The sequence below is a fragment of the Pongo abelii genome, chromosome 15 (assembly GCF_028885655.2).
Source record: "Pongo abelii isolate AG06213 chromosome 15, NHGRI_mPonAbe1-v2.0_pri, whole genome shotgun sequence".
In the NCBI taxonomy this organism is placed as follows: Eukaryota; Metazoa; Chordata; class Mammalia; order Primates; family Hominidae; genus Pongo; species Pongo abelii.
In genome coordinates, this window is record NC_072000.2 from 75,205,405 (window position 1) to 75,227,314 (window position 21,910).

At 36.4% G+C, this 21,910-nt stretch overlaps 1 protein-coding gene across 13 annotated transcripts in view; it reads left to right on the forward strand.

Annotated features, from left to right (window-relative positions):
• The window catches only part of PCNX1 (pecanex 1), a 196,746-nt gene that overhangs the window by 39,682 nt on the left and 135,154 nt on the right, over window positions 1–21,910 (forward strand). For all 13 annotated transcript variants that reach the window (XM_054530275.2, XM_054530277.2, XM_054530281.2 and 10 more), the window contains exons 3-5: window positions 11,336–11,441; window positions 17,126–17,171; window positions 17,952–18,041. In XM_054530275.2, coding sequence (XP_054386250.2) covers window positions 11,336–11,441; window positions 17,126–17,171; window positions 17,952–18,041 — 242 coding nt within the window. The remainder of the gene's footprint in view (window positions 1–11,335; window positions 11,442–17,125; window positions 17,172–17,951; window positions 18,042–21,910) is intronic.

Below are 21,910 nucleotides of genomic sequence, written 5' to 3' on the forward strand. Positions count from 1 at the left end.
GACTCTAAAATGGCCACTCTGGGAGTGTCTGTCTTAAGCAGTTGTAGATAAGGGATGAAATATGCCCTGGTCTCCAGCACTGCCCCCAGGCTTGTTAGGATTGGGAAATAACAGCCTGGCGAAATTCTAGTCAGACTGGTTCTCTGCTCTTGAACCCTGTTTCCTGTTAAGATGTTTATCAATGACAATGCGTGCACAGCGGGACAGTGAACCTCATCAGTAATTCTAATTTCGCCCTGGACTTGTGACCTTGCCCTGCCCATTTGCCTTGTGATATTTTATTGCCCTTGAAGCATGTGATCTCTGTGACCCACACCCTATTCATACACCCCTCCCCTTTTGAAATCCATAATAAAAACTTGCTGGTTTTGTGGCTCAGGGGGCATCACGGAACCTGCCGACATGTGATGTCTCCCCTGGACAGCCAGCTTTAAAATTTCTCTCTTTTGTACTCTTTCCCTTTATTTCTCAGACCAGCCGACACTTAGGGAAATAGAAAAGAACCTTCGTTGAAATATTGGGGGCTGGTTCCCCTGATAAATACACTACTGTATGATAGTTACTTACGCTAGAGACCAAAACCAGCAGCCTAAAGAAATTATTGAGCATGGCTTATACATCTCAGCATTTATTTTTATTTACTCATATAAATAAAATGTATGTGTTTGTATATACACATGTATATATAGATATATGTATATGTGTATATATACACGTGTGTGTATCTGTGTAGATACACACACATACACATGTATATACACGTATATGTGTGTATATGTATATACACATATACGTGTATATACATATACACACACGTGTATATATGTGTATATATGTACATATATACACACGTGTGTATATATGTGTATATATGTACATATAGACATATATACACACGTACATACATACATGTATATACACATATATCTACACACACCTTAAGCAAATTGTGATATTTTACTTGACATTTATAAGTAATATACTTTACTTAACCTGTTGTAAATATCTTTCAATTGTATATTCTTACCTTAGAAACTTACCTTAGAAACTTAGCTGTTTCTTTCCTAGATCTTTGTAAGACGGACTTCTTAGGATTCAACTGTGATTGGATGTCAACTCCTCCTGGAGGCTTTCCTTTCCCATCCCGGCTGAAGTGATCCCCCTGTTGCTCAGTCACATTCTGTAGCATGACCTTGGCCTTGCCCACTTTCCACTTTACCTATTTGACAGAAGTGTGTACTTTATTCATAGTCAAAAGTTTGTGACCTTACACAAAATAATAGGTACCCCTAATATAACTCTTGGAAAAGTATTTTTGTGAACACTTGACATACTTCAAAACAATTTTAGCAGGCACATCCTGTTATTATCCCTGATTTACAGATGTGGAAACCAAGTTGAGAAAGATCAAATAATCTAAGCAGTTGTTTCCACTGAGCATAATATGAAATATTTCAGACATCAAGACATAAATAATGTAACAAAAAGTGGGCACTCCTCTGTTAAGACAGGTGATATTTCCATATATTTTCCAGGGCATTGAAAGCCTTTGTTTATTCCTTATTCTTAACATGAGTACCCTGTTTGTTAATTAAACATATATTTTACCCTCATAATTTTTGTTTATTGCCTTAATCACTATCTGAAATTATCTTAACATTTATTTGCATTGATGAACTTCTTGAAGGTAATGACCTTATTTTTCTTATAAACTGTTATATTCCCAGTTCCAAAATCAGTGTCTGGCAATGATAGGTAGGTACTCAGCAAATATTTGAAGTAGTGAAAACAATTATTCTGTGATATTATGTTTAATGATGCACAGTATCTCATTATGTTGATGTATTTTATCCTATTTTAAATTATATCAATTATTTTGAAATTTAAATATTAGATAACTGCGATGTTTAAATTTTCAATGATTAAATGTTTTACCATAGTTTTTCAGAGGTGGAATTACTAGAAATGCTATGCACATTTTTAAGTTTTCCAATATGTATTGCCAAATTCCCAAGATTTTACCATTTAATGACTATGACCAGAAATTCAGCTGCCTCTTTTTTTTGCACGTTTGACAGCTCTTGAGTATTTAGTATTTTGAAAAACTGTGATATCTTATTGTTTAATATGTAAATAAATTATTGTTTAATATTCCCGTTTTTGAATTACTAGTGAAATGGAGGTATTTTTCTTATTGCCATTTATATGTGTTATTCTGTGAACTGTATATTTTTCTATTGGTGGATTTTTTTTTTTGCTATTGATTTTGGGACTTTTTTAAACAAAAGATATTAGCTCTTCTGTGTCAAATAGTCTTCCTCAGTTTATAGCATTTTATTTGTCAGTGTCTTTATATCCTGTAATTTATTTTTCTGTGGTCCAATTTTGTGTGTTTGTTATTTCTGTTTTTGATAACGTTTTCTAAGATTTTCCTTCCCTCAAATTATATAAATATACAATAAATTAAGATCTTTGTATCTACTTTCAGTATTTTTATCATTTTACTTTTTACTCTTAAATTGTTGTCAGTTTGAAAACATTTTAACTTAATTTGTTTAGGTTTGTTTATTGCAACACTGTTCATTAAGTAACAAATTTTTTCCCTGTAAATTTAGATGCTTTCTTTTTCATGTAGTGTACTGTATATACTTATGTTAGTTTCTGAACTTAGTTTTCTGCTTTATCTTTCTGCCTTTTTTCATTTATACCATACTGTTTTTATCATAGTGGCTTTATAATATGTTTAATACTTAGCATTGTGAGTGACTCCAGTATTTTTCTTTTTTGATATTATTTTTTTTTTGGGGGGGGGGTTTGTTTGTTTGTTTGTTTTGAGATGGAGCCTTGCTCTGTCGCCCAGACTGGAGTGCAGTGGTGCGATCTCAGCTCACTGCAACCTCCACCTCCCAGGTTCAAACGGTTCTCCTGCCTCAGCCTCCCAAGTAGCTGGGATTACAGGCGTGCACCACCATGCCCAGCTAATTTTTGTATTTTTAGTAGAGACGGGGTTTCATCATGTTGGCCAGGCTGGTGCTGGACTCCTGACCTCAGGTAATCTGCCTGCCTCGGTCTCCCGAAGTGCTAGGATTACAGGTATGAGCCACCACACCTGACCTTTTTTGATATTATTTTGATTATTCTCGTGCATATACTTACTTTTGTGAGATATCTTCATGTGTGCTTATCCTCCAAAAAATTTCATTAGAATTTTGATGACAATTCTATTAAATTTGTAGAAACTCAACTTTTAAAATAGGGATATAGATGAGAGATTTCCATTTATTTTCTTATGTTTTTATTTATCATCTCTTTATTCACTTATCTTTTATGTCTTATAACCTTTCACATTTTTTAAATGGTTTCTGTACATTTCCTAGGCCTATTCTATTTCTGTTAAGAAGTGCATACTCGTACATTGTGGATAAGCAAACAGAATGTAGACTTCACACTCAGTCAGCCAAGGCTTCTTCATTGTATGACATTGGAGAAGCTACTCAAGCTTTTATGAGCTGGCTTTCTTGTCAGAATGATGAGGAAAATAATGGAACTCTCTCATAGGATTATTACAATGAATAAATGAAATAATATATAGAGCGTTCTTAGAATAATTCCTGACACATGGTAACACTTGATAATTGTTCTAATTATTTCTGGATATTATATATATTTGTCATTGCTTCTGAATTGTTTTTTCCATTTTCTTTTACTTTAAAAATTTTTTATTGTGAAAAATGTATTCCAAACACTATGTTAGCAATAATCAAGTGACTACTTCATTACCTACCACACAGCTTAAGAAATAAAACATTATAAAAATACTATATAAGCTTCATGACATTCCTTTCCCATTTCATTCCACTTTTCCCTTCAGGAGTAACCATAATCTTGAATTTTTTGTGAATAACTCCCTTGCTTTTCTTTATTGTTACACACTCTTTGTAGATATTCCTGAATATATTTATTTATTTTTGTCTGCTTTAGGACATCCTAAGAGAATCATACTGTATGCATTTCTGTATGAGAGATTTTTTTTTGCACAGTATATTATACTTTATTGACTCACACATGGTGATGTTTGTAGCTAGAGTTTATTCATATTGACCTACATGTAGTCTGCCACTGTAAGAATAGACCATAGTCTATTTATTCATTCTTCTATTTATAGCCATTCAGATTATTTCTAGTGTTTTTTGTCTTGTGGTACATGTGTATATCTAGTTTATGTAAGCTGGTTTATAGGGCATTTTCATGTTCAATTTTATCAGGCAATTCCAAGCTGTGTACCAAAATGATTTTACCAGTTTATACTCTCACCGGTAGTGTATGAAGGTCCTTATTGTTCACATCTTCATCAACATTTGATATTGGTAAACCTTAAAAATTTGCCATTCACATAGCTATTGATTTGGGATTTAAAAAAAGAAAATTGGCTGGGCAGTATGGCTCCTGCCTGTAATCCAGCACTTTGGGAGGGAGAGATGGGAGGACAGCTTGAAGCCAGGAGTTCCAGATCAGTTTGGGCAACATAGTGAGACCTTGTCTTTACAAAAAATAAAAAATAAAAAAAATTTTAGCTAGGTATGGTGGTGCGCACCTGTAGTGCCAGATACCTGGGAAGCTGAGGCAGGAGGATCACTTGAGACCAGGAGTTCAAGAGTTCAGTGGGCTTTGATCACACCACTGCACTCCAGCCTGGGTGGCAGAGCAAGACCCTGTCTTGGAAAAATTTGCCATTCATGAAGTGTAAAAGGTGTCTCATTGTGACTTTCAGTTAACTTTTCTGATTACTACTGAGGTTAAGCATTTTTTTTTTTTATATATGGTCCATTTAGGTTTTTTCTTTTTTCCAGTGCTCATTTATGTTTTGTTTCATTTTTCTTTGGAGCTGTCTTTTTCTTAATGATTAATAGGAATTTTTTTTTTTATATATTCATGCTATTCCTTTATTATGTATATATTACAGTCATCTCCCACTTGTGGCTTGTCATTTTGCTTTCCTTAAAGTTTCTTATGATTATCATATACTCTTAAATTTAGAACGATGAAATTTGCCACTTTTTAGTAATCAGGTTTTTTGTTCTTTGTGTTTTTTTCTTTTCTTTTCTTTTTTTTTTTTTTTAATGAAATGGAGTTTCACTTTTGTCGCCCAAGCTGCAGTGCAGTGGCACAATCTCAGCTCACTGCAACCTCTGCCTCCTGGATTCAAGCGAGTCTTTTGCCTTGCCTCCTGAGTAGCTGGGATTACAGGCATGTGCCACCACACCTGGTTAATTTTGTATTTTTAGTAGAGTTGGGGTCTCACCATGTTCGCCAGGCTGGTCTCAAACTCCTGACCTCAGGTGATCCACCCGCCTCAGCCTCCCAAAGTGCTGGGATTACAGGCGTGATCCACGCGCCCAGCTAGCATTTTTGTGTCTGAATTATTTTCTACACGGAGACCAGAAAGGTATTCTGTAGTGTCTTTTTGAAGTTTCATGTTTCTTTTGTTTTCACATTTCAATTCTACCCAAAGTTATTTAAGTCTGTAGTATCAGGTAGGTTCTTAAGGCTTATTTTTTTCTTTATGAATCTCTGATTTACCCAGTATTTGTTAAGTGGACTATCTTTTCCTTAGTAATTTGCAGCACTATCTATGGCATAAGCTAAATTTTCATTTCTGGTGGCTTGTTTCTGGGCTCTCTTTTCTGTTCTGTTGATCTGCTTGCCTGTGCCATTACCATACCATCCTTATCAGCTTTAAAACATGACTCTTGATAGCCAGTGGGGTAAACCTCCCACCATATTCTTTTTTAGGTGAGACTTCGCTATTCTTGGCTCTTTGATTTTTGATGTAAACTTTAGAGTCTGCTAGAGAAAGTCTACAGGAACTTGGTATTTTTATTGGAGCTACACTAAATTTGTAGATCCCTCTGCTGAGAATTTGCATCTTTACAATATTGAATCTCTCCATTTATTTAGTCTTTTTAAATACCTTTCAGTAATGGTTTTTCATTTTCTCCATTAAAAGGAAATTTATGATTTTATAGTATTTATGCTAGTATAAAATGTAATTTTGTTTTTCCCCCTGAAATGTCACAATTTATTTTGTGTCTAGCAATCTTGTTAAACCCCCTTATTAATGATGTTCCCTTGTCTATATGATCACAATTATTTCTTACTTTCTAGTCCTTATACTTCTTGTTTAATTTTTTTCACTGGCTAGGATATCTAGCACATGGTTAAATTGAAATATTATTGGTGTACATCCTTGTCTTTTTTCTAATCTTTAATATTTTTAAGTTTCACTATTAAGTAAGAGCTTTGTTGTAGGTTTTTGTTTTTGACATCTCCTTTCCTCACCCTCGCACTTGTGAATCTCATGTTCTGTTCTGAGGAAAAGAAATGAATAGGAAAATAAATACTTGTATATCTAGAGCCTATCACTGTGCGTGGTACATTGTGGCTCTCAGTTTGTTGTGTGAATGAATAAATATAGCAGAACTACTTGAGCTTTATGGTTTTCATTGGTCTCTCTTTTATGTGGTACAGCAGGTAAAAAATGGTTCAATCTTTTAGAGAAAGAATCAGTCACTAATTTTTTTTACATTTCTAATGCTTCAGGAAGTAACATTGAATTTTAGGATTTGAATACAAACATTTGAAGAAAGATCATGGTTTCTGTATGTTTCTCATGGCAGTAATGCTTATGATATTGTAAACTACAAATCAGTTTAAACTGTATGAAGCTGGATTTTAGGTTGTTTTCTGAGAGAGATTATTTTGTTTAGGAACTTTGTTCCTGTGAATATAGGAACTTTGTTTTTATCTATTCTTATTTTTATGAGCATCATTTTACTCCACATTTACAAACTTGGTATTGTAATGGTGTTGCAAAGTTTCTGATCAAAGCCTGAGCATGAGCAATAAATATGATACTAATAATCAACAAATTAGTTTGTGAAGACTTCTCGGTAATTCAGATTAGATCTCTTCTGCTTTTCTGCCTTTCCCTGTACCTGGTTTGTTTTTTTTCTTAACAGATGGGGAAGTTAAGGCATAAAGGTAGATATTGCCTGAATTTGGTGTATTGCTTACTGCAGTAGACCACTTTGCTACTGTGAGAATTATAAACTACTATGCTTTCCAGGTATGTGCTGAAATCTCCATTGCTGCAAACCTGCAAGTCTTGCCAATAAAGAAAACTCTTACTCAGCTATTTTATATGTTTAGCTATATTTAGAACATCTACAGCTTGGCTAAGAGTTTTACTTCTGAATTTATAGAGAAGAAAGAAGTGCAGAAATTTTACTAGAGGGTTTTTTTTTTTTAAATAAAAACACCTGTTCATTTTTTCTCTTCATCATTTTTATTCCTTTGATATTTCCTTTCTTTCCACACATTGTTGTTTGTTGACCATTAGTTCTAAATCATTATTTCTCAACTGGGGGTTATTTTGTCCCCCAGGGCACATTTAGCAATGTCTGGAGATTTTTTTGGTTGTCACATTGAGGGGCTGCTGCTGGCATCTAGTGGGTAAAGGCCAGAGATGCTGCTAGCCATCCTACAATGCAGTCAAACATTATTTGCCCCCAAAATGTCAGTAGTACTGAGTTTAAAAATCCCTGCTCTAAATAATGGTGTTTACTTTCGGTTTTGACCTGGAAAGAGACTAGTGCCTATTTGGTATAAGGCAGTATGTTTTCTTAGAAAGAATGAGGGCCAAGCGCAGTGGCTCACACTTGTATTCCCAGCACTTTGGGAGGCCAAGGTGGGAGGATCCCTTGAGGCCAGGATTTTGAGACCAGCCTGGATAATACAGTGAGACTCTGTCTCTACAGAAAATTAGAAAAAAAAAAAAAAAAAAAAAAAAATAGCCAGATACGGTGGCATGGACATGTAGCCCCAGCTACTCAGGAGGCGGAGGTGGGAGGATCACTTGAGCCCAGGAGTTTGAGGCTGCAGTGAGCTATGATTGCACCACTGCACCCCAGCCTGGGTGACAGGGCAAGACCCTGTCTCTTAAAAAAACAAAAAAAGCAAGAATGTGGGCTTTAGAGTTTCACAGACCTGGTTTTTGAGCCTTATCTTAGGCCATGCTGGCTATGAGTACCTGTATTCAAGTGTGTGGGAAATAAAGAAAGAACAGATATGGTAACTTATTTGCAGAGTGCTGAGGAGGTATTATTTCTGTCCTCCCCTCCCACGTGAACTCCAGGTACAGTGACTCAGTTTATGTTTCATTCCTCCTCTGAGACCTTAGGCAAGTTTTTTTGCCTTTTGGTTTTCAGGTTTTTCAACTGTAAGAGGAGAATAATAACTGTAAGAGGAGAATCATATCATAAATGTTAGGGAAGGTTTCATCAGAAAATGCAAATAAAGCACATACTGCTATGACTGGATATAATAAGTACTTAGTAAATATTTGTTTTTATTATATTATTATTATTATTATTTTGAGACAGGGTCTTGCTCTGTTGCCCAGGCTGGAGTGCAGTGGTGCAATCATAGCTCACTGCAGCCTTTACCTCCCGGGCTAAATCTCTCTGCTCACCTCAGCCTCTTGAGTTGCTGGGAGTACAGGCACGTGCCACCATGCTTGGGTAATGTTTCTGTAGAGATGGGGTTTTGTCATGTTGCCCAGTCTGGTCTCGAACTCTTGGGCTCAAGTGATCTGCCCGTCTTGGCCTCCCAAGTGCTAGGATTACAGGCATGAACCACACACCCAGCCTGTTTTTATGTATTAGTAATAATAACTGTATGTTCAGATTGTAATAATTTGGACTTGCTATCAGAAATGATGTATAAAACTAGGCAAGATTATCCATCAGTTGATGACTGGATAAACAAATGTGGTTTATCCATAGTGTGGAATATTACTTGGCTATAAAAAGGAATGAAATACTGATGCATGCTATGACATGGATGAACCTTGAAAACATTATGCTAAGTGAAAGAAGCCAGACACAAAACATCACATATAATTCCATTTATATAGAATGTCCAGGACAGGGAAATCTGTAAAGACAGAATGTAAATTAATGGTTGTCTAGGGCTAAGGAGGATGGAAAGGGACGGGTAGTAATGGTTAAAGGGGTTTGTTTTTGAGGTGATAAAAGTGGTCTAAAATTGGCTTTGGTGGTGGTTTCATAATTTAATGAATATGCTAAAAACCACTGAATTATACAGCTTAAAAGGGTGAACTGTACGATATGCGAATCATATTTCAATAAAGTTGACATATATGTATGTATATGTGTGTGTGTGTGTGTGTATGTATGTGTGTGTATATATATATAGAGAGAGAGACTAGGCAAGATGACGGCTGTCCTCTCCTTTCTGTGTTATTTCTTAATCTGTACCTTGCTCTCCATCTTCTGATTTCTTTGGATCTCACTTAGAGGATGCATTCTAGTGGAGAAACTGTAATATTGCTGAATATTTGAATATTCATTACTAATTTAGTGTGGTGATAGTGCCTCTATATACACACTTAAAGTTTTTCCAATTTAGAAAAATTTCTCCTCTGGCCTACATAGCTTGTACGAGTTAACACCAGACAGCTCATAAACGTGAACATGTTCTACATTTCTCACACATGAGTATTTGTATACTGAATTGGCCATATGTTTACCTGAGTTCCAATATATTTTATTTTTATGAATGGATAGTAAGTTAGAAAGCTAGTTTTCTTTGTTGAACCTTAGTTAGCTGACTGTAGTCAATGGCTTAGAGTTAGGAACCTATTAAGCAAACAGGGACATTATAATTATGAGATCATTGGTAATAAAAACACACTAGAGTTCAAACTGCTATAATGTTAAATACTTAAATGGAAAATTATATATTGCTTATATCTTTTGATTGCAGCTGTCAGAATACCCAAAAAAGTTTAAGGGAATTTACTACTCACATTACTGAAAGTCTGCATGTGAGGGATGTCTTCAGATGTATCAGGATGCAATGTTTCAAACTGTCACTTCATGTCCCTGCTTCTCTTCTTCTAGCCAGGCTCTGTTCTTTTCTATTATTTTGGCTTCTTAGAACAAGCTCCCCCTTAATGGTTATAAGATGGCTGCTGCACCTCCAGGCCTTAAGTCTCAACATTAAGAGTAGCAGATATAGAGAAATTTCCTCTCACCTAAGACATTCCTGGCCTGATTCATACTAGCCTGGGTTGGGTCCTGTGCTTATTCTAGAGCTAATCTGAATAACCAGAACAATGGCATATGCTGATGACTTTGGACAGTAGAGCCCACCCCTAAACCTGAGGGTGGGGTCAACATTACCCAAAAACCTATGAGAGTTTGGGATGAGGTGGTTCACCTGAAGAATTTGGGGTTGCTTTTTTTTTTTTTTTTTTTTAATAATCAGGAGGTTGAATTGGATGCCAGATAGCAAGATATATCCTCTGTAATGTCCAACACATATATTGTAACTTTTATCCAGATAATAGCAAATATATATATATATATATAGACTATTGACTACTTACTCTGTTTATAGCAGGTAGAATTAGTAAAAAACTCTGGGCAAAAAGTAGGATTATGACTTATTCTAAGAGTTGTCTTCCTGAGGAACCTTATGTAGCATTTTCTAAGTTTTGTGAAATTTGGTGTGTGGTTTTTTCCCCGTAAATCTGGGTTCCTGTTATCTTTAAGTACCGTGCTTGGGCTTCTCCAGTGCTTTGAACCTAGTACTTTTCTCTCTTTTGTCTTTCTGTATCGTTACTGCATAGCATCACTTTCTTTTTTTTTTACCTTGGCTTTCTAAACATGTACAGATCTAAAATCTTAGATTTCCAGTTCTGTAAAACAAGTTAGTATTCTAGTTAAATTCTGTTTACTTAAAGAATACAGATACAAATGGCTTGACCAGGGTGATTGTTCTCTTGTGTATTCATCACTGTATCATGCGGCTCATTCGGACTGATCTCGCGGGGATTCATTAATGTAATATCTGATTACATTCTGTGTTTACAATTGAACAATTTCTCTTTGCTCTAGGGAAGCAAAAGGCAATCATTTCTTTGTGAGAGTGGTTTGATGGCACATATCATAACATATTTAGTATGCTATAATTGTAATTAATGCCAGTTTCTAATGTTGGATTGGATGTAGAGAGTTTGGAATAAGAGAGTTTTACCTATTTTCAAGTAGTGATGTGGTTATAAAATAGTTCCAAGTATCAGACTTATAAATGAAGAATGATCATGGTTTACCTTTTTTGCTATTTGCTTGATTAAAAATCAGAACCTCTTAGTTTTGTAGAAAAAAGTATAACTTAAAAAATTAACAAAGGAAAAGCATTGGAGTCAGAATAATGACAGTTATTCTTTTTCTCATTTTTTTCTCCGCAGTGATCCTGGTGGAGGGATTGAAATGTCTGAGTTCATCCGAGAGGCCACACCCCCAGTTGGTTGCAGTTCCAGAAATTCTTATGCCGGTCTAGATCCAAGCAACCAGGTAGGAACCTGCACTGTTTTATTTTGCCTTTTTCCCTCCTCCTGATGGTGGTCTCCGTTATTCTCATGTCTTTAAGTCGGCTGATGTTTTGTCATATCTTTCTGATTGTTATTTTTAATTGCTTATTAATAACATCTTTTATTAATATTCTTTTTAAGTTACTTTTCACATTGATTAATTACATATTTGTTGAGCATTACCACAGACTCATCTTTGGGTGTATAGTTTTGATTATGACAGTTGTGAATACCCTTAGGAAATTTAGCTTCTAGCTTGCACTATCTTATTTACCTTCACATCATCTGTATTGGAGAGGTGTAGATGTCTGTGGTTACCCCCGGTTTAAACGTGGCCAAAAAATAAAAATAAAAATAAATGCTGAAAATCTATCAGTGTTCAAGATGTTTTTTAATGGTAAGGCTAAAAGTAAAATACAAATTTACTTTTACCAATTTTAATGTCTTTCTACTATGTAACTTTTAACTTAAAATGGTAACTCTTGAAGTATTATTTCAAAACTTGGCTGGACCTTTGCTGCTCTAGTTCTCTTATTCATCCTAAATACCTGTACACTAATCAAAGTCCCAGTTACTCCTGCTGTCCTTCTCAGCAGATGATTTCATTGGGTAGAGTAAAATTCTATGAACTTTGTTGGAAATGTTCACGGTCTTCTCTTAGCAGACCTTTACATAACTATAGGTTTTAGGAGTTGCTATGTCAGTCTTTTCATTATATAGAAGAAGAAATAGCTGATTTATATCAGGGTCTGGACTAGACCTCACTTCTCACTCCAGTCTTCTTGTTATCATATGACACAGCTTGTGGATTGAAACCATTCTTCTCTTTTCTCCCTGCTTTCTGTTATAGAGACAGACTTAGTCATCTTTATTTTCTGGTCTAACTAACTCTTCTTGTAACTATCCTACATTTCTCAAGATTTTCAAACACCTTATGGTGTTGACCCTTTCTTTTGCAGACGAGTACTTATTTATATGGCACTTTACAAGGCTCTACAGAGTAGATTTTCCTCTTTTTTTCTTCTGTCTTATATACTGCCTTGTGTACAGTTGACTTTAAATTAATGATTGCTAATTATCCTTATGTGTCTTGGTAATAAAACATGAGCGGTAGATCAGACCTAGCTTCTCATTTAACAAATGAGTAAATAGCAGATATAATTCTGCCAACTCTGTCCTGTAGTACTCTACTCTTCGCATTGGTAGCCTTGAGAACAATGTTATGAAAAACACTATATGAATCAAAATCTTGAACAGGGTCTTGTTTTCTAATATATTTTGATAGAAGATTTGACTCTATTTGATTAGCATGTTCATGATTTAAAGTTACAGTGAATGACTAAACTATTAAAGGTAACCGTTTTGGTTGTGATCGATTATAGTACAGAACATGTAGATTCTTAAATTTGTCTTCCTTCCATAACAAGCTCATGGAATGGGAGATGTCAGAGTTTTTGTTGTTGTTGTTGTTGGTTTGTTTGTTTAAAGAATGTGAAAAGAGCTATGACATATTAATTAGATTGATACTTTTTTTTTCTGAGATAGAATCTTGCTCTGTCATCCAGGCTGGAGTGCAGTGGCACAATCTTGGCTCACTGCAACCTCCATCTCCCAGGTTCAAGCCGTTCTCATGCCTCAGCCTCCCAAGTAGCTGGGATTACAGGTGTCTGCCACCACACCTGGCTAATTTTTTTGCATTTTTAGTAGAGACAGGGTTCACCATGTTGTCCAGACTGCCTCGAACTCCTGACTTCAGGTGATCTGCCCACCTCACCCTCCCAAAGTGCTGGGATTACAGATGTGAGCCACCATGCCCAGCGTTAGATTGATACTTTTTGTTTCAAATTTTACAGTGCCTGTTTGAAAACAAGGGTTACTATCCTTGATCCTGTTTTTTTGTTGGCCTTGTGTTTCTCTGTCTCTTTTTATAAAATGAAATAACTCAATTCTTGAATATGGCTGCATGTCTTGTATTCTTAATTAACCCTGGGCTTTCTTCTTATTGACAGATGTAGGTAGTATCAGACCCCCGGAGAGTAAGCCTACATTTCTCCAATCATCTTTTGGAGAGCTTTTTTCCTTTTCACAAAAAGGAAAGATGAAAGGGCCAGTAGTGGCCAGGCACTTTTGGATCCTGTGACCTTGGCATCATGTCTGTTGGAACTTGCCTGTTTGTTTTAGGGAGGGAGTCCGTTTTTGACTGTGATTAAAGCATGTGTGCATGTTGTTAAACACACAGCATAACTTTTACTTAAAATAATAACTTTTTAATAAAAATGGGCAAATATTGGAGGCTATTGTGCTACTTGGATTTTAGTGTTTTCATTTTATACTGTTTATGACAAAATAAATGGTTGACATAATTATTCTTACCCTTTAGAGAAGCTGAAGTGAGGAGGAAGAGTCTGGCTTTTTGCACATTGCTGGAGATGTTACCATTATAGACATACTGTTGTTTCTTGTATGTATTTTATTATATAATGTGTAAGATACTGCTACACATTATCATATTTTATATAAATTTCTTGGGTGCTAAACAGTGAACCCGCTGACCATAGTAGCTACATCGTGGTCATTGTTACTATTCTTTCCTTCACTTCTGCTTTTCTCCCTTTCATCTTCTACCCACCATTTCCATTCTTTCTTTTCCCTACCTTTATTCCTCTCCTTACCTCCTTCTCTTTCCTTTTGTCACTTTTCTACCTTCAAATATTTTAGTGCCCAATAGTATTGAAGGCATTCTACTTAGTGTGGGTTGGGGAGTGGGTCTTATACTGAAAGAGATTGTGATCTCATAGTAGATGTGATATAAGTAACCAAAGATAAAGATGTGATATATGTTACCAAGGGGCCAGGCACAGTGGCTCACGCCTGTAATTCCAGCACTTTGGGAGGCCGAGGTAGGCTTATCACGAGGTCGGGAGATCGAGACCAGCCTGGCTAGTATGGTGAAACTCCGTCTCTACTAAAAATACAAAAAATTAGCTGGGTGTGGTGGCATGCACCTGTAGTCCCAGCTACCCGGGAGGCTGAGGCAGGAGAATTGCTTGAACCTGGAAGGTGGAGGTTGCAGTGAGCCGAGATGGCACCACTGCACTCCAGCCTGGGCAACAGAGTGAGACTCCATCTAAAAAAAAAAAAAAAAAAAAGATAACGAAGTAAAAATTGCCGTAGGAATGGTACAGAAGAAGAGCTAATGATTTCATAGGATAAAATAATTGTTTCCAGCTGGAGAGACAGGCATGGCTTCTTGGGGGAGGTGGCCTTGCCTGATATGCTCTCTAGTTAGAAGTAACCTTTCTTCCCTGGTATCCATAATCCTTCCTATGGCACTTGTCATAGAGAAGAAACAGTGGAATATTTTAGTTTATGCAAAGCACTTTAATAAAAAACTTCACCCTCAAGTGTAAAAAGATACTATTTTTTCTTAATTTTTACATTTTCATTTTTAGGAAATTTAATGAGTGAGGGTAAACAGGAAAATTAAAATAACCCATAATGTCATAATTGATTGTATCATGAGCATTAATATCATTAAGTGTTTTTCTACAGTGACACTTTGGGGAATGCATTGCATTTGGATGTACTATAGTTTATATTCTGGATGCCCTGTTGTTTCACATGTAAATAGTCATGATTCTTAGATAATTTGAGGGGAAGCATAATGCAGAAAAGTATGAAGAATAAAATATAACCACTCTATTATACCTGTTAAGAATGTCTTTGTCAGCAAGTAATAGAATACTCAACTAATAGTGACTTAAAGAAATAGTTGTTTTTCACCTAAATCTGGAGGTGATTGTGTGGCATTTGTGTTCAGCAGCCTAATGTTAGGCCTCTGAATTGGCATCTCTGCAGTTCTCTAGGCTTTTTTCTCAGGGTTGCAGGATGAGCACAGCAGCTTCAATCAAGACCCTGTTTGAAAAGTTAGGAAGCAGGCAGTAGTGTGGGACAGAGATTTTCCTTGATCACTTTCTTCTCAGACACACAAAGACGTTTTCCTGAAGCCCTCCAGCAGATTCTCCCACACGTTCATTCACCAGAACTAGTTCATACACCTATCTCTAGACCAGCGACTGGGCGTACTTCTCATATATCAGAAGGTGTATGACCAATTTTGAAACAAAATAGGAAGATTGTTAAAGAAGGAGAAAGGGAATACTTTGAGCTTCTGAGCAAATGACTACCATATCCATATTTAAAAATTGTTTAAATTCCTAGATGGGTATGCATAAAATGGTGTTTTTGTTTTCTTGTTTGTTTTTAAATTTCTGTCTAGGAAGTTATGTTTAATTCTAGCAGAAAAATAGCATATGTTAATTCTATAACTTACGTAGCAGGTGTCGTAAGAATGAAACTTTCTTTTGTGATAAAATGCTTTTTGGTTTTTTTCTTGCTGGCAAATTGCAATGTCTTTTATGGCTAATTGAAAGCAGAAATTAGGAAAAACTAGAAGAACCAAGCTTAATAAAATAGTTCAAAATTATTACAAAGCCTTTTTTTATTGGCTACCTCAAGAGTTTATTTGTAGTTTCAACCTATATATGTATGCATATTTTTATTTACCTTTTCACTGGCATGTAACTTACACAGCGTAGTACACACCTTCAGTGTACAGCTAAGTGAATTTTTACATCTGTGTGCACCCATTCAGTTGCCATCCAGATAAAGAAAGGCCCTCATGTCCCTTCAGAGTCAACATTAACTTATATTTTGAGTGTATTTCTTGTGATGTACACCTACTAAATCAAACCAATGAAGAGGAAGACGTGGTAAAGTATAAAGTACTACATGAATGTTCTTAATTTTATTTTACAGTGCTAACTTTGCTTGACTTTTCTTCTTTGAATCCATGAAAACGAGTTATAGGAAGAGTTGCTAAGACTTGTTGATTTAGTAACTGTTATGTTATCTTCAGTTTCCTTAATGTGTTTGTGGAATTTATGGTATTTATTTATATGATTTTCATGGTAGTATAATAAGTAATGGCTGTGAAATTTTAGGGAAGTGTTAAACTATCTTGAATATAAGCACTAAAAGCTCAACAGTCAGGTTTTAATTTTCTCCTTATAGTTTGTGCTAAAAATTCATTTTTCACGGATGCCTTAGACTTTTATTGATTTATATTTTAATGTTCTGTCTATAAAGAAGTACTTACTTTTGTCTCCAACTAAAGAAGGTACATAATGATACACTTACAATTAGGTGGTTAGACTTACGTTGCACTTTGTAGCATATGTTAATGTTTGTCTGCCAAACCTTCCTTTTATACCCTAAGAAGTCTAAATTTATTTCAGGTAGACATAAAGCCTGGCTTTGCTCTTGTTTATAACATGAACATGTCATGATGTAGTGTAAAGATGATAATTGTATGACGTGAGTTGCTTGAGATTGGAGGATCTGGCTCTGGGGGGGCTCCATCAGTCCTGAGCATGCAGAGGGGTTGGGTAGCTTGGCACATCAGTAAGACACACGCAGCCTGTGCCACAGCCAACAGGTTGCGTGGCTCCAATAGAGCTTGTCCAACAAGTATCTTTTAATATTGATAAAAGTCATCGATAACATGTTTTGATCATATAATTTTGTTTGATAATCTTGCTAGTCTGTATTGATAATGACATAGCTAGCATTTTAATTAGTTTTATTTACTTCATGTCATGTTTTCAGATTGGATCTGGTTCCTCGCGTCTTGGAACAGCAGCAACTATTAAAGGTAGGTGTGATCTAACTTAAAAGTTGCCCTTGCCTTTCCCTTTCATTTTGGTTGTAATGAAGATAACAGTACTGTACATTCAAATGTGATGAAAAAAATCATTCTTGAAATTATTTTATAGATGAAATTATTTATCTTATTAAAGGTTGCTTGACTTAAATTGTGTTCTCTTTCATCATCTAAATTTCACAAAAGTGTTTGACCACTTACATTACATTGCGTGAATTACATAAGTTTTGATCTATAAGAAACTTTCTTGCCTTTGAGGGAAAACACTTTTGTGGGTTTTAAAGTGGGGTTCATGGAAAACTAAGTAATTTGATGTGAAACCTTTTAATGTGGGCACAAATGAAACAACAAAAAAGAGCAAGTTATTTTCTGCTATTTGATCTATTCAGATAAATTCATATTGTTTCTACCCTACAGTTTTTTAGGTTAATAATTTTCCCTGGGAAGGAGATTCATGTTGGGTCAAGTTATGTAATTTGCATTCCTTTTTAAAATCCACTTGTTTTTAAAGAAATAGTTTTATTAGTTTACATTTTGAAGCTTTCCACATTGTTTGGTTTGTAGTTCTGTGAGAATAATTAAGTGCTGTGATAATCCATGATACTTCCTGCTAGTTCAGTGTACCTTCCGTTATTGTAAACTTTGATACACAAAAATTACTTTAGTTGATAGACATCAGTACTCCTTGATGTATTAATACTTCCTTGGTTATGCCACCCTACAGCCTTACTGTTAATATAAGGTCCTCACATGTTTCTCTTAACTTTGTAGGAGATACAGACACTGCTAAGACTTCTGATGATATCAGTTTAAGTCTGGGCCAAAGTTCTAGTCTTTGTAAGGAAGGAAGTGAAGAACAAGGTAAGAACATTATACTTTACCATGATGTCATATACTGTGGTGACCAGAGTTAATTTGTAGAATATGCTGCATACAATTTGGCAGAAGTTTATAACAATTTAATATGGTATTTAAGGAAACATTAACATAAAATGTTACGGGGATAGTAGTAATACAGAGTTATACATGCTTTTAGCTTACTTGAACTCAGTTATACATGTTCTGCCAGATAAACATGGAGAGAGAAATTCTATGAGCATATGCCCCAGGGTTAATATGAGATGGGAGATAAGAATCTGCTATTCTTTTAGTTGGTCAGACCAACTAGCCCAGCTTAGGGATAACCTAGTATGTAAAACTGTTACTTTCCATTCAGTACGATCTCTAAATGCCAGCTGCTTCGTCTCTTGCCAACTGCAAAAACAGCAATAAGTTTTGACATAGTGTCTTAGTCCATGTGCATTGCTATAAAGAAATACCTGAGATTGGGTGACTTGTAAAGAAAAGAGGTATATTTGGCTCACGGTTCTGCAGGCTGTGCAAGAAGCATGGTGCCAGCATCTGCTTCTGGTGAGAACCTCAGGAAGCTTCCAATCATGGTGGAAGGGGAAGGGGAGCTGGCGTGTCACATGATGAGAGAGGGGAGGGGTGCCATGCATGCTCTCTTAAACAATCAGCTCTTGTGTGAACTAATAAACGGAGAATTCACTCATTACTGCAGAGGTGGCAACAAGCCATTCATGAAGGATCCACCCTCATGACTCAAAGACCTCCCACCAGGCCCCATGTCTAACATTGGGGATCAACATGAAATTTGGAGGGGGACAAATAGTCAAAACCATATCACAGAGAAATAACTTGCTGTTGGACCTACTGGGAAACCGTGCGTCTATTACCAACATGGTAGCTTCCTGTAGCAGATTGTTAATAGAAATTTTGGCTATTTGTGATTTTTTTCCTTCAACTCAATTGTAAATGAATATTTTGAATTTTATTGAGTCTTTTTTAACTACCACATTTTCATGTTTGATTTCTAATTTTCAAACATAAAACAACAGATATGTCATCCCCATTTTCTAATGGAGATTGTCCAAGGTTCTATAATCAATGAGCCAGAACTAGGTTAGAAACCTTTCTCACTATTGCCACCCTATTATAACCCTGTTATTTTTATTAACCTATGGGTGTTGTTTGGTGGGCAGACAGGCTGACAAATTTTTTATTTTTGATTATGAAACTTGTTTATGAAGCTACAAACAGATAACTAAATTATGACATTTGCTCATTAATTTAATATTTTACCCAGGTTCATTTCTTACAAGCATATTTTGTTAGTTGGAATTTTATTATTGTAACTTTCTGCTTTTTTGGAATTATAGTACCCTATCATTGTTTCTTTGCTTCTGTGGACTGCCCTATCTAACCCTATACCCCATTGCTAAAACTGAAAAGACCTTTACATGTGCTGTGTGGGCCAGGCGCAGTGGCTCATGCCTGTAATCCCAGCACTTTGGGAGGCTGAGGTGGGTGGAGTTTGAGACCAGCCTGGGCAACATGGCGAAACCCTGTCTCTACTAAAAATACAAAAATTATCCAGGGTAGTGGTACACGCCTGTAATCCTAGCTACTCAGGAGGCTGAGGCACGAGAATCGCTTGAACCTGGGAGGCGGAGGTTGTAGTGAGCCGAGATCGTGCGACTGCACTCCATCCTGGGTGAAAGAGCAACACTCTGTCTCAAATAAATAAACACACACACACATACAGGTAATGTACGTATGTATGTATGTACTGCGTGGTATGGAAACTTTTTAAAAAAAATTAAAGGTGAATCACCTGGCTGTGGTGGCTGATGCCTGTAACCCCAGCATTTTGGGAGGCCAAGGCAGGAGGATCACTTGAGTCCAGGAGTTTAAATCCAGCCTGGGTAACATAGTGAGATGCCTGTCTCTACAAAAAATAATAAAAAAAAAATTTACCTAGGTCTGATGGTGTGTGCCTATAGTCTCAGCTACTTGGGAGGCTGAGGTGGGAGGATCGCTTGATCCCAGGAGGTTGAGGCCAGCAGTAAGTTGTGACAGTGCTACCGCACTCCAGCCTGGGCAACAGAGGGAGACCCTTTCTCTCTCTTTCAGTCAATCAACCAATCAATCAGTCAATATCAATTTCTTTGAGAATTATAATATCCTTTTCTATAATATGAGACCATCACAGTGTCTCAACAACTAGATAATAATCTTAGAGGGGTTGGTGCCCTTGTGTTTAGGGATTATATATCTTATTTTATATCTGGAAAGTACCATATACAAACAACATTTTTATAGTCTGGCAGGTTGGGAATTATATACACACAAATCTACCCTTGCAACTATACATTAACATAGACAGTGATGTCTAACATGCACTGGGTGCGTACTATTGGCCAAGTTTGGAGTCAACATACTTTTCTCTAAAGGACCAAATAGCTTTGTAGGCCATGTGGTCTCTCTTGCTACTCAGCTACTCAACTCTGCCATTGTAGAGTGAAAGGAGTCATAAATGATACATAAATAGTGGGCATGGCTGTGCCATCCTAAAATTTGGTTTATGAAAACAAGTTTGAGGGCTGGATTTGGCTTCATGGGACTTAGTTTGTCAACCCCTGGTTTAAGTCCTCTTCTAAGCATTTTATATGCATTTACCCAGTTAATCTTCACTATAAACGTTTGAAGTTGGCACTGTTATTCTCACTTTACAGATGAGCATATTATTGCTTAGAGAGAAATTATAAGAAACTTGCTCAAAGTCCCACAGCTACAAAGTGACAGTCCTATAATTCAAATCTAGTTTTGAATTATGCTTTTTAAAATCTATGCTATACTACTTTCATATAGTTTTAAAACTTGCTTTTATCGTGCAACATTTTTCCATATGTTTAACATTTAACAAATATTGTCAAGTACTGTTAGCACTGTTTTAAGTACTGGAAATAAATCAGTGAACAAAAAGACAAAAAGTTCCACCCTCATGTGGCTTCCATACTATTAATATGGAATCATACTGGTAGCAATCAACATATACTGTAGTAAGTAGAGACAGAAGATAGGGATTGGTGGGGACTAGGGAAATTTTAATTTTAAATAGAGTAGTTGAGGGCAAGCTTCTCTGAGAGCAAAGACCTGAAGAAGGAGGAGTGAGCTCTCAGGATATCTGAGGGGAGGGGCCCCCTCCACGCAGAGGGAACAGCAAGGGCAAAGCCCTAAATCAAGAGCATGCCTGTCAGGTTTGAGAAATATTGTGGCTGGCTCAGAGTAAGTGAAGGGCCAAACAGTATGGAGTTTTGCAAGTCATTTTAAAGGTGCTAATTTTGATTCTGAGTGAGATAAGGAACTGCTAAAGGGTTGTATTTCATTTCAGTGGAATCACTCCGGCTCCTATTTTGAGGAATATATTAAAAGGGGCAAAAGTTGAAGCAGGGAGCTCACTCAGCAGATTATTGCAACAATCCAGAGCACAGATCAGAGTAGTGAGAAGTATCCTGACTGTGTGTGTTGAAGATACTAAGAAGATAGGTTATGGATTTGGATATACTGTGTGAGAGAAGTAGTGGTCATAGATGACTCGAAGGCTTTTGAGTTATGCATCAGGGAGGATGGGGGCCCGCCAACTGAAAGGGGGAAGACTGAGGAGGAGCAGATTCAGGGTGGGGAGAGCAAGGGGGGTAAGTTAGGGGGTTCAGTTCAGGGCCTATCAGGTGCTGTTAGACCTGTAAGCAGCAATGAGTAGATAAGAGAGGTCCAGATTTCAGGTAAGAAGTCTAGGTTGGGGGTTTTAGACTCAGGAGTTGTCAGTGGATAAATAAAAACAACAACAAAAATCAGTCATGTCAGTTAAGGGGTTGGGTATTACGAAG